The sequence below is a fragment of the Stegodyphus dumicola genome, chromosome 12 (assembly GCF_044657685.1).
Source record: "Stegodyphus dumicola isolate Sdum_Otavi_A_Nest chromosome 12, ASM4465768v1".
Lineage (NCBI taxonomy): Eukaryota > Metazoa > Arthropoda > Arachnida > Araneae > Eresidae > Stegodyphus > Stegodyphus dumicola.
The window spans coordinates 6,243,045-6,260,250 of record NC_140779.1 but is presented as its reverse complement, the minus strand read 5'-3'; the positions used below and the strand labels follow the sequence as shown (position 1 = coordinate 6,260,250).

The following is a 17,206-nucleotide window of genomic DNA, read 5'->3' as shown; positions in this document are numbered from 1 at the left end:
TGAGAATAATTGGGGTCATCTGAGTTATCACCTGGACAATATTGTGATTGGTATCTCATAAACATGTCTAGAGTAGATTTTGGAGTCACATGCTTTTTATTTGCAGCATTAATATCTTCATTTCCTGCTTCACCTGTAACCTTGTTGCTGTGTAGATATGTAAGCTTCTTGAATCTTTCAAGCCATTGAGCACTGGCTTTAAATGCACTCTCCATATCTGTGCTGATGGCCTTCTCTTGTAATTCTGTATGTGAAGTCCGGATAGTCAGAAAACTCAGTATTCAAATTTGTGCCAAATCCTTTATCCAGTAAGGCCAGTTTCTCAATCTCTGAAATTGGGCCTAACTTCTTGCATTGGTCATTGTTGCGCACTTCAAAATTACCACATCTTTCATACTTTCAATGTGAGCCATTGTATTCATTGTAAAAATTGGTTGATTTATGTTATGAAGCATTGTTGATGTAATCTTCTTTCTTCATTCAAACATATTGTTGCAAATTTTGTACTTAGATAATTGTAATAGAATTATAAATAAGTAAAACTGTATTTTTGTGTGTAATGTAGCGTGTGACAAATTTTAAGAGAAAGCTATGCCGGAAAAGTAAGAATACAGGGACGAGTGCATTTAACATTTAATATTACATTTAATATAAGTAAATGGGTATCTCAAGAATTTGGCAAGATATCGCCAAGCTGGCAGTGGTTTTGGCAACATTTTGGTCTGATCCTTGTATCACTGTAATATGTATTAAAATTGAATAAATGTAACTGACCACTATGTTGCCGTAATTTCATAATAATAATTACAGACCTGTATTTTAGGTTTACTGCTAGTGCATTCAGCTTTGTGTTGTGAATCCATTTTACGAGTAAATAAACAATGTACTGTAATGGTGATAAACAAGTGATGAAATGGGGTCTTGAAAACACAAATTGTTTACAGTACTTTTATTTCTGATTTGTTTCAATTTAAAAGTTATAATATTTGCTCACTTACATAACTGTGAATTTACCTAAGTCAAAATTGCTGTGCCAATAAATTTTGGCTTTACATAATTGTGAATTTACCTAAGTTGCAATTTTTGTGCCAGTTAATTTTGGTTTATCTCATCTTCATGAAGTCCAAAATCTGGAATCATCAGTACTTTTCAATTCCAGATTTTGAAAATTTATAGATTTTAGCTCGTCAATTTAAATTTCTAAGATTACACGTAGAAATTTAAAAATGTGAAAGATAGTTTAAAATAGTGAAGTATTTATGATCTTCGGGTAAATCCTCCCCCCCCCCTCCCGAAAAAAAAGAATGAAAGAGACCCTGTGTTAACATATGTTTTGTGTCATTAAAATTTTGTTCAACGTGTAGTATCAACAATTTCATTTTATGTGTTATATGTGTCAGTACTTTCTTTTTAATGTTATAAAACAACATAATTTCTTGTTCAGTTATAAAGTTTCATTCTTTGCCACATAGAAAACTTTTGTTAAGTAATCAAAATCTTTTCATTTTCAGCAACCTCTTAAGCTCATTCTTCACATTCTGTGGCAATATTTTAATGATTTAAAACCATGCCACATTTTTATCTGTTAATTAATGGGTGATAGAGAAATGTTCATCACTGTAAAAACTTTAGTTATGTCATCATCATGTATCATTTCTTTCCATTTCTCCACATACTCTATTGGTTGGAAAGAAAATTTCTAGCTTCTTTCTATCAAAGCTACTTTTTTTTTCCTTCCATTGTGCTAAGTATCACGAGTTCGATTTGACTTCTTTTCTGACCCAGCTGCAGTTTTCGTACTTCCCCTCCCTAATGAAATGGATTAAGATTTGAGAGCTGTCAAAAAAAAAAAAAAAAAGATGTTATCTAATTCATTGAAGTAAGAGTTATGTTGAAAAATTTAAATAACAACCTCATGAAACTAAAATGTGACTGGAGGCCAAATTGCTATATTTTTTGCCAATAACCACGCGGTTGATTGATGAATATACAGTTTTTGAAAAATGAATAAAATGGAGATATTATTACTAAAACTTTAACTTTGATAACAGTAATAATAATAGACTGAAAAAAATAATACACTTGATTAAATCAGAAAGTTAAGAAAGTACAATTTGCAATTATACCTGAAATTAGGATCTTCGAGATCTAATTCTTTCTCCCTTCTCTCCTGTGATGACAGTTCATCTGTCCAAACAAACGTCATTTTTCAGATTTCATTTCCTGCCTATAGAACTAATAATATCAAAAATGCTGACTCTTTCCATGCACAAAACCATTCAAGGGAGGAAATTGTACTATCATGAATAATGATGCTTTTGGCCAAAGAAACATCTCAGCTTGTTAGGCCAAAAGTTGACTTAGTTTCTTGGTCATACAGAGTTGTGTTTGAAAATGAACACTAATTCTCATTTATTATTTATTCAAATTGTTTGTAATAATTAATACTTTTAATTTTTTTCCCTGCAGGAAGACACAATGGCTTTGAAGGATTTTTTAGAGGAAGCTTCTATTATGAAGGAAATGAAGCATCCTAACTTAGTTCAACTTTTAGGTGAGACTCTGGAAATAAATATTTATGCATTAAGTAGAAAAGTGTCATTTATAATTAAGTAATGATAATTCTTATGCACCGTAATTTTAATTTATGAATTTTTTAAAATTTATTATTTGTAAATTTTTAGATAACTCATTTCATTTTGTCATTTTTTAAACCAAAGCACGTTAACTTAGAAGGGCTATTAATTTCAAAATGGCATTTTGCATCGGTTCACTTTTCAAACTGTTGCCACTGAATATTATTGCCATGTATTATATTTAAAGAAACTAAATAATGAAGAATCTGCATGAATGTTTCTCGCATTGTGACAAAACAACGGTACCTAGAGCCATCCAATTTTGAATAACCAATTTTGAATAATTAACTGAACATGTTCACTCGGAAGTCAGAATTTTGACTTTCGAATTTATTTTATTATCTGTTTCAAATTTTGGAAAACTTCAACGAATTTTTGATTAACAAAAAACTCAATGATTTCGAAGTGAGCAATGGCAACACTATACGAAAAAAAACACTCCAGAACGCGAGACTGTGTATTGGAAATTCTAAAGATATGCTCTTTTTTAAATATTTTTTGATATCGCTGTTAAATTAAATTTTATGGTTTAAGTGCGAAGAACATGATATTTAATAAATAAAAGTTAGGGGGTGTTTAATGCCATAAGATTGTTAACTTATATCTGCTTGAATCTCATTATGTGTTCTCTATATATTGAAATTTCAGTAACTAGAATGATTATGGTGTAATTTTAATGGAATGCACGACTTTTGAATTCATCTGATTAGTTAAGAAGTGGTTAACACTTTCATGTGCATCGAAGTGGTTAAAAGAAGAGAAATAATTTTAAAGAATATTTTTTCTGTTTCAAGAAGAGTGATTTCATATCATAAGAGAGTGCATGACTGTTGTCTCACCAGTTTCCTCTGCATTTTGCAATTTATAGAGAACTTTAAAGTAGTGTGCATGAAGAGTAAGCATGCATCTTTAAAAGAATAAGTGTAAAAATCAACAAAATTAATTGTATTCCCCTTCCTTCATTGATTATCACTAGCTTTATTTTATAGGATGAAGCTTCTAACTTGAAGTGGTCAGGCAGAATCTTGCTATATCAATGACTTCATCATCATTTTTTTTTAATATATTTTACTTGGAAAAAAATTTATCCATGAGAAATGTTATTAAGAGGATAATTCATGATTTACTGATATTATTGAAAATATCTAAATTTAAAATTTATATTATCCTTGGCAATAAGTTAATGAAATAGTTATTACTACTTCTAAATTATTTCAGTAAAGAAGGATATTGTATACTGAAATCCAAATAAAAAATTTACAGCAAACAATTATCTTGCTGTTAAATCCTGTAATGTCTGCAGTACTTGGCAATTGTGCCAGTCTGCAATTTCTTTCTTCTCCAATGTGTCATTACATGTATCTCCGGTGTCTTAAAATCATTAAGTTATCTACAAAATTATCACAATTAATAGAATCTACTAGAATGTGCCCAAACGAATAAAGTATCTCCAAAGTCAGAAATCTAAGCTAGTTAAATAAAATGTGGCATTTACAACTGCAGTTTGAGCTACTTTACTAAAAAAAAATTAGATGTCAGAAGAAAAGAAAATGGAAATGAGGGGAGAAAATGTGTTTCCAAACCAGGTCAGTATTTAAATGAATCATCATTGAATCAAAAGTCTGTGGCACAAAACAGTATTTTGAATGTTCAATGTCATCATTATATTCATCATTTAAATATCATCAAATGAATCAATAATTTTTTTTCCCCTGAATGTTTTTCAAAAAATGAAAGGTTATCTTTGATACCCATGTGAACTCATTACATATATATATAATTCAAAAATTAATTAAATTTCCAAACTCTTCTCCAGGTGTTTGTACTCGAGAACCTCCTTTCTATATCATAACCGAATTCATGCAGCATGGAAATCTTCTGGATTTCTTACGCAGCACTACGCGTGATAGTATAAATGCAATCATTCTAATGCATATGGCTACTCAAATCTCATCCGCTATGTCATACTTGGAATCAAGGTGCTTTATTCATAGGTAAGTGTAATATTTACTTCATAAAAGTATTTACTAGGAAGATTTTAGAATTAAAACTATAGTTAATTCGGTTAATTGGAAGACAGCTTGGCCATTATAATTTTGCAAAGCTAAGCAACCATCTCAGCTATAACAGGTGTAATTTTAAAAAGTAAAATAGCAATCATTGCAACTTATAGATTCAAGTAAATGTTGTAAATGTGCATTTATTGATGAAAAAGGCCCAACAGCAGCCGAGTGGTAAAGTTACTGAACACTGGTAGTTTCGACTTGGGTTCGATTCCGGGTGAGCAGGCTGGCTGCATGGGCGTTTTCATGGCTTTCCCCAGGTGTAATGTATATATGAGCCAGTTTTCCTTAGAAAGTCATCCACGAAGACATCCCTTTCCTCAGGCAGATAGCCCTAGTGTGCTTTGCCATAAGCTCAATAAACCAAACAAATTAATGTTGAAAAATATTTCATTTTCCACGTTCCTTTCCATTTAGTGTTGACATGTGAAATGCTCAATTTAAATACAAATTTATGTGTTATAAAATATTTTAATTATACTAATTTTTAAAAACATAAATATTTACAGTAGCTGCTTACAGCTATTATCATAAGAATTTGTGCAGCATTCTTTGCCCAAGTGAGCCTGAATGTAGGTGGACAATATCGAGCATGCACACCTAATACAAGCAATGGGCTGATTACATTGCTTACATTTTATATTTAAAAATCAGATATGTGGTGTATGACGTTAAAAAGAGCTTTTAATAAATAAGAAAATATTCATGAGAATATAGTCATGATTATTAGTTGGCTAAATTGTAAATACAATGCATTTAAAATAATATTAATTAGGTAACTCACTAAAAATAAAATAAAACTTTTAATTATTTAGAAATACATTTATTGACTCAACTTGCTAGGCAATTGTAGTTTGAAAAATGAAAGGTGTTTTGTGACTGTCAAATTGTATCACTCAAAGTTCACATATCAATTTATGAAAAGGTTCATTAGCAATGCATAGTTCCTATATGTATTCTGGATAATTTCTTGGTTGTTTGATTGGATGAGGCTTATTGCATTGAGTGGCAGAAATAAAGCAAAAATGTTCAGGGGAAATGTTCAGGAATAAATCAGTACTTAGAGGTACATTTATTTTAAGTTGGAAAATAATTGCTTTTAAAATGCCACATGCAACAGCTATCTATCCATTTAATTTGCAGCAAAATTTGTTTCGGCAATAGAAAATCTTATGAACTGAGATTACAGTATCACAAAATTTCATAGTTAATCTTCCTTATAGGTAGGGTCAATTTTTTTCTTGAAAGTGATTTCTTAAATGAGTGCTCTGTTTTTTTGCTGATGAAGAAACAGAGTAATGTGGAGACAGAGTAATATACTGAAAAATATAATAATGGTAAAATTTGCAGTATATCAGAAAGCCTTATAGGTAACAAAATATGGTCCTCCCCCTTTTTTGTGGTTGTTGTTTCATTTTAAGCATACATTATCAAAACATGTTATTCTGGATGTAAAGAATATCTATGAACCCAGCTTGTCTTGTTGTCGCATGTCGAGCTTGTGTCTAAAGGAGCAGCTGTGTGTGATTTCAACTATTCTACCATGTGAATTGGCAAAATATGAATATATTATATAGTAACCATTTATTAAAGAGCACTTGATAGTTCAGTGTGTATTAACCCTCTGAGTGGCACAGCTTTTTATATCTGTTCATGAAAACAGCTTTATTAGCTTAACTTTTATAATTGCTTAATTTATTCTGTTTTCATAAACTTCCATTCATTAAGATAATGTTTATATTATTAAAAAAAAAGTAAGAATTCTGAAATATTTTAAATTATAAGTATCAAATGACAAAAGATCTCATAACCAGATTAAAAAGTCATGCCACTTAGGGGTTAATAAAATATCAATAAAAGCATCAACACTAGATTCAAGAAACCCATCAAAGGGCTGATTCATGGCCTTGCCTGCCACAAGAGATAAAAACAAAATTGCTGTCGTAATTATGCAATTCACGTTTAGAAAAACCAAGCCTCTTATGTCACCATACTTAATATGTGTCATTCAAAATGAAATAGCTGATAAAAATCTCTGAACTTACAAATCTTATGTATTTCTCATTCACTATGGAGAAATTTATGTCAAAAAAACCAGATACCATAGCTCCACAATTGTCAGAAAATTGTCAGAATTGGTATCACTCTTCTGAAAACTGTTTATTTGAGGCTAGGTATGTTAAATGTAAAATGGAGCATTAGTTGCACCAAGTGTCAACACATTAGTTCCAATGTTGAAAGCAGCCCAATAACCAGTAATCACAGAACAGTTACTACTACCCAATCCTCCCAAGAAAACTAATAATGCTTCTTGCAGCAAAACAAGTAGCACGAGCCAGATTTCTGACTTACTATATTTAACTATATCATTGACATTATTCAAATACTTGGAAATAAATAAATAAATTGCTATTATCAATGGGCTTTGAAACTACATGCTTAAACTCAATGGTTAAACCATCATGCTGCAGTCAAAATCTAGTCATAGCTTTCTTTTTATTTTCACTTATTTGTAACTTATTTGACTGTAAAAATTTACTAATTTCATTGCTGCATTTATTTTTCATTTTCCCAGTTGCCTGTTATTCCCCCCCATCACATTTATTTTATTTTTGCCTATCTTTATTGTATTAAAAATTTGTATGACTCTGAAATTAGTCCCTCCTTCTTATGTTATCTTCTTTTGTATGTTATGATATGTTATGTTATCTTCTATTATCTATCATATATTATCTGTGTTCTGTTTTCTCTGTATCTGTATTTCATTCTATCTTCTATTATCTGTGTTTCTCGAGTATCAGTGCAACTCCTGATTCTCAGCAAATGGCTAAATTTTGTGCCTGAGATCACAAACTACAGCATCCCACTATTCATTGCTGCAGCTTAAATGGATGGATGGCTATTGCATGTAGCATTTTCCAGGCGATTATTTTCCATCTCCCACCCATCATTCACCTACAGCACCTTCCACCCACCATCACAATAACTGATATTCACCATCCTGTGTTTCATTCTGGCTTGAAGTGAAATGACTTAGTTACATTTTCCACAACACCAGGAATGAATTGTATTTATTCTGATACTATCATCCCAGATATGCTAGCCAAAGAACAACATTATTGTCTTTTTTTGAAATTTCTACACTCAGGATAGATCAAAAAGTCCTGCTGCCTGCATCATGTGACCCGATTACCTAAGTCGTTTACAGCAGAATAATATGCAAGTACAATAGAATCCATTTTAACCAGCAGCAATAGGACCTCATTGTTTGAGATATTTGAATATATACAGGGTTGCCACGCTACCTGGAAAACTGAGAAGAGTCAAGGAATTCAAAAATTGACGAAAAATGTCAGGGAATTTAAATATTTTAGTCAAAATATAAAAGTCAGGGAATTTCATACGGCGATCCCCCAAGAAGCAATTTTTCTCCCCCAGTGTTGGAAGAGATCACTTTCTTAGGGAATTATGCATCGCATGACCATCATTCCAACAGCTGATGTAGAGCCAGTTTTTGCAGTGCCAATCAGATTGTCTTTTAGAAAGGTAAAGCAAGTTTCCAGTACTCTCGAGAATCCAGAGATTTGCATGCTCATGTGCAGTGCATGTTGAACGAAAGTAAATTCCCCTACTTCTTATATCAAACAAAATCTTTTAAACCTTTTCTTCTTTCCTAAATGCTTTATTTGTCATTTTGCGGTAAAATAAAAAATAATAAGAAGAAGTCATCTAAGCTAACATTTAATATATGTATATATGCCAAAATACCGTCAATTTTTGTAATTCAATTTTTAATCTTTTAAGTAATTAACTTTATTCTAATGTCATTGTATCATTTAATGTAACTTCTTTTCTTCCTTCTAAATTTATTTATTATTAGTTAATAATGCTTCCAAATTTCAGGCAGTTTTCTCTGGCATACTTGTGAAACTAATTCTAGCAATATATTAACATACCATCTAATGCTGCTAAATAAATATAAAATACTTGAGTTTATTTTAAAATATCATTAAGCAGATTTCTTTCTTCCTTTAACTGCAAAATATCTGCAGAAAAGACATTTTTAATTCCTGATTGGACAGATTCTAATCTCAATCGTTAGTGTAAAAAAGAACTCGTAGTATAGTTATAATAGTAATGCTTTGTGAATTATATATATATAGTAAAAATTAGATTCTTGTTATAATTTCAGATCATTTTGCAAGCATTTTGTTTAAGCAAGTATATTAAAATCTATCATTACTAGCACAGATTAACCAGTAATATCAAAGTAATGGGCCCATTTGGAAGGTCTAAATTTAAATCTGAAATTTAGGCCTATAAGACATATATAATTTGTAGAAAGTCATATGCAATTAACAAATTTGTATGTTTAAGTGGTACTATAATTAATTTACCCTTAGCACAGCCAATGTGCACTACACGAATAATCTGGAATTTTCTTGAAACACACCTGGAAAAGTCAGGAAATTTCATTCTCCTTTTTGAGTGGCAGCCCTGTCAAGCAGATGTTTTTCATATTTAAGTTTTCAGATTGCGAGTCCATTACAATTTTTTTTTTTTTTTTTTTTTTTACCTTATAGGCCTAGATTTCAGATTTAAATTTAGAACTTCAAATGGGCCATTATTTTGATATTACTGGTTAATTGGGTGCTAGTAATAAGAGATTTTAATGTACTTGCTTAAACAAATTGCTTGCAAAATGATCTAAAATTATAACAAGAGTCTAATTTTTTAGAACTGCAGTAGTATTCCTATGCACATGCTTGCAAAATCTGCTGAGCTTTTTTAATGCCAAGAATGACACTAAGGATTTTACCATACCTACTGTACTTGAATTTTTAATTCACCAAAGAAAATAAGTGTTGATAAATGTTAGCTTTTGAACAAAATCTGTTTTAACTATCTTAAAAATGCTCCTGTGTGAGTAGGCATACATAAAGTAGTGTAATGTAAACTTCAAAAAGATGTTACAGTTGTTTCATATTTATCTCTTTTCATTCATAAGTATCTCAAAATTTTTTGTATGGTACTTATCTAAAATGACTCTGAATTTCTAAAGGTCTTATATGAAAAAGTGTATATATGTCTTATATGTTATATCGAAGACAGCAGCATGTGAAAATGTGACATATGTTGAAAGTATTCTGTAAGAAAGATAATTAAGTAGTAGAAGTACTGTGATATGATTAAAACTAAATAGCTGAGAAATACATTTAAAGTTATCATAACATTTTTTAAAAATTATGTTCCACTTGTTAAAAGCTACAGTTTCTAGAAAAGCATTTTCAAGTGTGTGTGGGGGGGGGAGTGTTGTCTTGTATTCAGGCTTATGTAGTTGTGTCTATGTGTGTGAGAAAGAGACATTGTTGCACAGTTTTAATATCTCTCATTCTTATATCTATCTGAATGCATGTAATACTAATTTCCTAAAATGATATATTTCGTACATTTATATTTTCGTCCTTCTTTTTAAAGGGATCTAGCTGCCAGAAACTGCCTTGTAGGTGATGGACATCTTGTGAAGGTTGCTGATTTTGGATTAGCACGCTTAATGAGAGATGATACATACACTGCCCATGCTGGTGCTAAGTTTCCTATCAAATGGACAGCTCCTGAAGGTTTAGCTTATAATAAATTTTCTACAAAATCTGATGTTTGGGGTATGTCTAAATACATCTTCACTTTCATGCATTTTCTAATAAATCATTGAAAAAATGCGATCTGAATACCTGATTTTATGTTAAATATTGTGTTTGTTACATTTAAAATTATGAGATAGTATTTGCAGTATTTAAAATTATTAGGAATTTTTTAAAATAATATAAGCTATATTTGGGCATTTAATTAAAATTATTAGCTATAACTATTAAAAATCTTTAAATTCTATTAACTTAAGTTTTAATTTATAAAAAAATTCATTTTCATTTTGTTAGTTTACCACCCCTTTATTGCAGTCAATCCAGAACTCAGACTTGTGGCTCTGTTAATAATTCTCTTGGCTGCTGCTTGGAAAAAAAATCAAAGAATTATAAACTTTGTTTGTTTGTTTAAAAATTGATTTCCAAGTTTTGGTTCATGTTGTTCGATTTGTGTTTTCTTCAAGTTAGATAGCTTTCAATGTTGAATAGATTTGCAGTATAATTTCTGATTTTGCTAACCCCTACACACATGCACTGAAAAATCTCAAACTAATTGCCATCTTTTTGGATATTTTAATTAATACAGAATCCTTTAATTTTTATGGCCTATTAAATTTTTAAGTATTTTAAAGGCAAATCCTACTTTGAAATGTTAGATAGTAATTTGAAGATTTTATGTGCAGTTATTTTGCCTATGCTAATAATTCATACAGGAGTTCTTCAATATTCATTAGATTCAGTTCATTCTGTTTTGTGATATTATCATCAAGTCCTTTCTTTACCTTTCCTGATGTTCTTTTAGAAAGATTCACTATATTTCTTTACACAGTTTGAGCGTAAAAAAGAAATTTTACTACAGAAATAAAATATATGATCATTGCTCAAAAGGACTGTTGTGTCTCCAATCTTCAAATCATTCTTTGAAGGGAAGGGGAAGAAAGCAAAAACAATCAATATTTAAGGTAGCATTGGTACTATCAATTGTATACTGAAAAATTTCCAATTTTGTATAAACGTGCGAAAAATGCAAAACTAATATAAATATATTTGAAAAGATCTGAAGGAAAGAAATAAGCTGATCCGTATTTCATTCTCCATGTTATGTGTTAAACAATAAGATGCTTTTATTTACTGAAAAATAAAATGCTTCAAAACATTTTTCTTCATTCCAGTCCTTTTCAGAACATATTTTAGATTCACTGCATTAAAACAATGTGTATAATCAGAAAAAAGTAAAAATATATTTATGGGTACCCATGGCAAAAATTGGCAATTTTTTGGCAGCACATGGATGCCGAGTTTGTGCCATTCTTTGACCTCCGCTACACAAAGCTAAAATATCAAGACAAAGAATTGCGCAAACTCGGTATCCATGTGCACGTCGACCTATTTTCACTTAAAAAACATCAGAAGAATTGCACAAACTTCGCACTGTGCACTCCCTTGACTTAACATAAGTTGAGTTACATAAGTAACATACATAAGTAACTTAACATAAGTAACATAAGACTTGACTTGACATTGATACTCCCTTGACATAAGTTATAGTCCATGTACACATCGAACTATATTCACTTAAAAAGTTAAAGCAGCAGCCAACAAAAAAATATATAATCTTAAATGACATTTTAAATCAAAAAATGAAATAACATAAAAAAAAAAAGAAATTCATCTTTGCACTACATAAAGGAAATATCCACTTACCTTATATTATTAACATGTCTTCAGTCAAACAAAATTCCTTAACAACATCCAAAAACTTCCTAAAAGGATTTGAACTAGAATCTGTAAACTGGCATCGCCACATAAATTCACAAAATAAGAGTAAAAAATATCCTTTGTTCAACCATACGCATTTCCTTCCTACGAACAGGACACCTAATAATAGCTACTAAGTAAACCTTCATTTACACCTGTCGAGTAATGCTCTTTTCACCTTTCTTTCCAAATCATACAGAAACTTCAAATTAATCTTACCGCATTCAACCATTTTACCATCTAAACCACAAAACAAGCAATATACTTCCTAACCAACACACACACAAACCTTTATGGATTTACCGCAATCATGCAACCGATTATGTCATAATAGGGTTTCCATAACATTCAACTACTCAGGCTACCATAAATAAAACAACAACTTGGTGATAAATGAAGCAACAACTTCATGATAATACAAGGGGTTCCCTTCTCCCTATTTTAACCCAAAAAAGCAATATTTTTGGCTTATTTTATAAAGGTTATTACATGTTCTTATGAAGTCGCACTATCTGGATTCATTTTCTCTTTTTTATACCACATATTTTAGGCTGGCCGCACCAGGGCTAGTAAAGTAAATTATGTATGTACTTCCATAACACCAAAATTAAAAGTGGAACATTTTGCCCAATTGTAATCATACCAAAAGTTTTATTAGACTCGCAGCAATAAAGACATAGTTCAGCAGCTTCTTTTCTTTTTTTTCCAGTCATAAGTTATAGTTATATAAGCTTGTGAAACATTTGCTTGAAAACTCTTGAACAGCAGATGCTCCAACCTCAATGCATATATTGTTTTAGTATGCAAATTATGCTCGCATAAAGATGGTCTGTAATTGTGCAATATTGCAAAAAATATGCAAACCGTTATTTACTATGTGTTGCATGCATGAAAGATGATAATGTTGATCGATATTGTCATTTTACTTTAGGAAGAGCTAGTGGGGAGGGTTCAAGAGGACAGCTTCTGCTATTTATATTTCTGCCCTTGGCAATGATAACTGTTACTAGGCCACTTCGATATTTTTAACCATAACTTCTTCAGAACATTTTGCCATTTTAATGTGATTTGTGTTGTTTACAATAATATGAAAAATTCATCTTGGCAAAAAATGGAATTGACTCATGAACAGTTTTGTGCAATTATTTTTCATAACTTTCGATATGAATTATCGAGACGTGTGCTACGATGAACTTAATTCTTTATACATCAATAAAGTACCATCCTATAGCCATTGTAAAAAATGTATAACGAATTCAGTCATAGTCACCGTTCGCTGCAGGACAAATTCCATGAAGGTCGTCCAAAATCAGTTGTTGTGCCAGAAAATATCGATGTTGTGTGTGAACCGACAAAGCAAGATCATCATATGACATACCGTGAGGCTGATTCATCTTTGGACATTAGTATGACAAGCACCAATAAGATATTACATGAATATTTGGCCGTAAAAAAGATTTGTTCACATTGGATTCCACATAATCTGACGAAGCTCGTGTCGATTGGTGTAAGGAAATGTTGGAAAAATATTTTCAAGGTGTATCAAAGGCTGTGTATAACATCTAAACAGGTGATGAATCATGGATCTATGCATGTGAGAAAACAGCAGTCAACTGTATGGGTCTTCCAAGACGAGCCAAATCCAACAAAAGTTTGTGGAAGAAGCACATCAAAGCAAATGGTTGCCTGTTTCTGCGGTATTATCAGTCATGTGGTGACAGTGGCATTACAGCAATGCAGGACAGTGAATTCTGAATGGTACATGACCATTTAATTGCTGAAAGTCATTTAAGAAATTCGAAAAATGCAGAAGAAGCAAATCATTCTTCATCATGACAATGCGAGCTCTCGCATATCAGCTCAAACAAAGGGATTTTTTATGGGCCAAAACTTTGAAATGATGGGTCAACTGCCATATAGCCCTGATTTGGCACCGAATGATTTTTGTTTATAACTGCACATCAAAAATAAATTACATGATCAGCAATTTGCAACACTCGAAGAAGCAGTTGATACATTCAAAATGCATGTTTTGAAGTTACCTCAAGTGGAAAAAATGCTTTGAAAATTGGTTCAAACACATGCAAAATTGTATTGATCTTCACAAGAGAATATTTTGAAAAACTGTAAAACCAATTTTGATTATAAGCATATGTTATTTCATTATTAGACCAGAAATGTAAAGCAGCCAGATAAAGAAAATCACATTAATATGTAGTAATAAGTAGAGTAATATTAATTGTTAATGCTTCATATTACATTGAATTCATGTTTGTTCTAGAGCTCTCTTTGTATCTCGATAAAAATAGAATCAATAACAATTTTTCAAAATTGTCTAAAACCTTTCATTTTTTTTTCGTTTTATTTTATTATAATTGTTTTTTTTCCCTTTCTGCAATTCCATAATATATAAGGTGTTTTTCAACATAAATTTCTCTATCAAGTAATGTATTAGAATTTTATGAGAAGTATTTTGGGTCTTGGTGCCTAAAATATACACTATAGTGTTAGTATTATTTTAATTACTACTGTTTTTAAGTAAAATGTAGACTTAATTTGTAAATAAATTTTGCATTTAATTAACATAAACTTTTTTTAAAAAATACTTTTAGCTTTTGGTATTCTTTTATGGGAAATTGCTACATACGGAATGTCTCCTTACCCTGGTGTAGAACTTACAGATGTCTACCACATGTTGGAATCTGGTTACCGCATGGAATGTCCTGCAGGTTGCCCTGCCCGCATATATGACCTTATGAAGGAATGTAAGTTAACTCTATCAACTGATGTTTGCAAATGTAATATTAATATGACATGAAAATTACCTATACCACCATTAGAGATGTAGCAGGGTTTAGTAGAGCTATAAACAGAATATTAAATACTAAAACAGGACTATCCAGGTTCACAAACAGCAGAACAGCCACCATACTGCTTTAAAATAACTCAAAAAGATTTAACTGCTACAGATTTAAACTTCTCTAAAGACTGGTGAGATGTACCAGTCACTCCAACAAATAATACTTAATTATAAACTTTGTAACATAAAATAAAACATATGTTACTTACATGTACAAAAGAATAAATTAGCAATATAAACATTTTAGTTTTAAATACAACAGACAGAATATCCTGAACTCATTCAATATACAATTCCATTTCAATTATCGACATATTTTACGAAATATAGACACTACTTTTTTACATAAATCACTTAAATTTAACAATATGATACTTCACGACAAGCTAACCTGAGTACACATATAAGGCTAGAACGACCTTTTCATGGCTTTTCATCCTGTTCTTCAAGTTCTCCATACACACCAAACCGCTTGCGGAAATTCGGTTCCTCCAATTCGTCACACATTTGGCGACTTCTTGCCAAATCTAGCGTATTTTTAAGTAACAATCTTTTTATGGGATGAAGCTGCAGTTGAAATTGTTAGTTCATTGTAGTGTAAAATGTAGGGCATGTTATTGTCTTTTAATTTATATGAAATTTTTCACTATAATCTAAATATGACGCATACGAATTTGATGACATTTAAAACCCGAATCATTACTTAAAACTTGAAACGGATGAGCTAACAATGTATTCCTTGTAGTTTGGGTTAAATTTTTTTTGCCAAGACTGTTTGCTTAGTTAAAAGTAAAATATATAAATTTAGAAAATCTGTTAGAAGTTATTTTCTCTTAATTTTTAAGAGTTTACGCAGTTTGTTGCTTCTGAAACGGCGAACCAGAGAAAAATGCCGAATTTTATTTTCTAAAGATGTTAATTTGATTTTAACTTCCGATTATTTAAAAACTCTGATTATATTTTGTAGCAGACATCAATAAAAATTATATCCTGTATTGTCTCCTAAGACATATACTCTTCCAGTCATGCCCAGACAATAACTCTCCTACAGTACATCTTATCCTATCTTTTTTATTACTGTTTAAAATCAAAAATAAAATAAATAAAAATAATAGGAACTGAGATCTTCGGAATACAGTCTAACGACTAAAGAGTACACCATTAGAAATTTCAAGATCTTAGAAAAATATTAAGAACTTTAAAATATAAAATAAACATGACAATTGACGTAAATGATCTTATACCAATTAGTTTGTACCAATCAGTTAAAAATATAACGTTAGAAATGTCTTTTGTTAGTTATATATTATAAAGCGCAAATGTTCATATGATCTAAAAAATTATAAAAGAATTAAACTGTAATGTAATGTTTGTAAGCTCTGCATGAGTATCTCAGTGTATTATATAAAAGAAGTCCTTTACCCTTATAAAGTCTCCACGAAGACATCTCATCCTTTAGACAGAAATCCTTGTTCCTTCTACCATAGTTAACTTAATTGATCAGTACTTCCGTATGAGTTAGGTTAGGTGATTTGAATATGGCAAAGCACACAAGAGCTATCTGATTAAGGGGTGAGATATATTCGTGGAATACTTTCTAAAGAAAGTGGGCTCATATTCACGTTATACATGCTAAAAACCACAAAAACTGATCATGAATCCAGCTAGTTCGCTTGGGTTCAAACAATGTCAAACTACCAGTATTCAGTGATCTTAAACATTCGGCTACTGGTGGGACACTTTCTTGTTATATTTTCTAATTGATGTTAGCTTGTATTTATAATGTTGTTTATAACTGTTTATAGTTCTGCTTTTTTTTTTAAATTTGTGTCCTTGAAAACGGCCCTTGTATTTTTAATGTGTGGCCCTGAAAAGAGCCTTTTTTTAACTGAAGTATTCAATTCCGCTAAGATTATGGTTTGAAGAATCTGAGCTATTCGACTCATCAATATTAAATTGCACGCACTCAACGGTGTTCTCTACCAGACCATCTAATTTCCACATTTTCTTTTCCTTTTCTATTACATGCCTCATGCATTTAGACCATTGCATAGGAGTCACCAAATCAATTATTTTCTCAATCAATTTACGGACTTCGTCCTTTTTAAAAGTTCTGTTTTCGGATACTTCATACCCTTTCACACTACTCAACATAATTGGGTTCAGTTCACAATGATATGGTGGTGAATGCAAGACAGTATGTCTGGCTTCAGCAGCTACGGCATCTATACAATGGAATTCAAATTG

The 17,206-nt window shown here is 31.0% G+C and overlaps 1 protein-coding gene across 1 annotated transcript in view; it reads left to right on the top strand.

Moving 5' to 3' along the window:
- The window catches only part of LOC118186282 (uncharacterized), an 82,798-nt gene that overhangs the window by 48,023 nt on the left and 17,569 nt on the right, over positions 1–17,206 (top strand). Inside the window, exons 6-9 of the mRNA XM_035356371.2 lie at positions 2,470–2,554; positions 4,453–4,630; positions 10,178–10,362; positions 14,712–14,864. Of these exons, the coding sequence (XP_035212262.2) occupies positions 2,470–2,554; positions 4,453–4,630; positions 10,178–10,362; positions 14,712–14,864 (601 nt within the window). The remainder of the gene's footprint in view (positions 1–2,469; positions 2,555–4,452; positions 4,631–10,177; positions 10,363–14,711; positions 14,865–17,206) is intronic.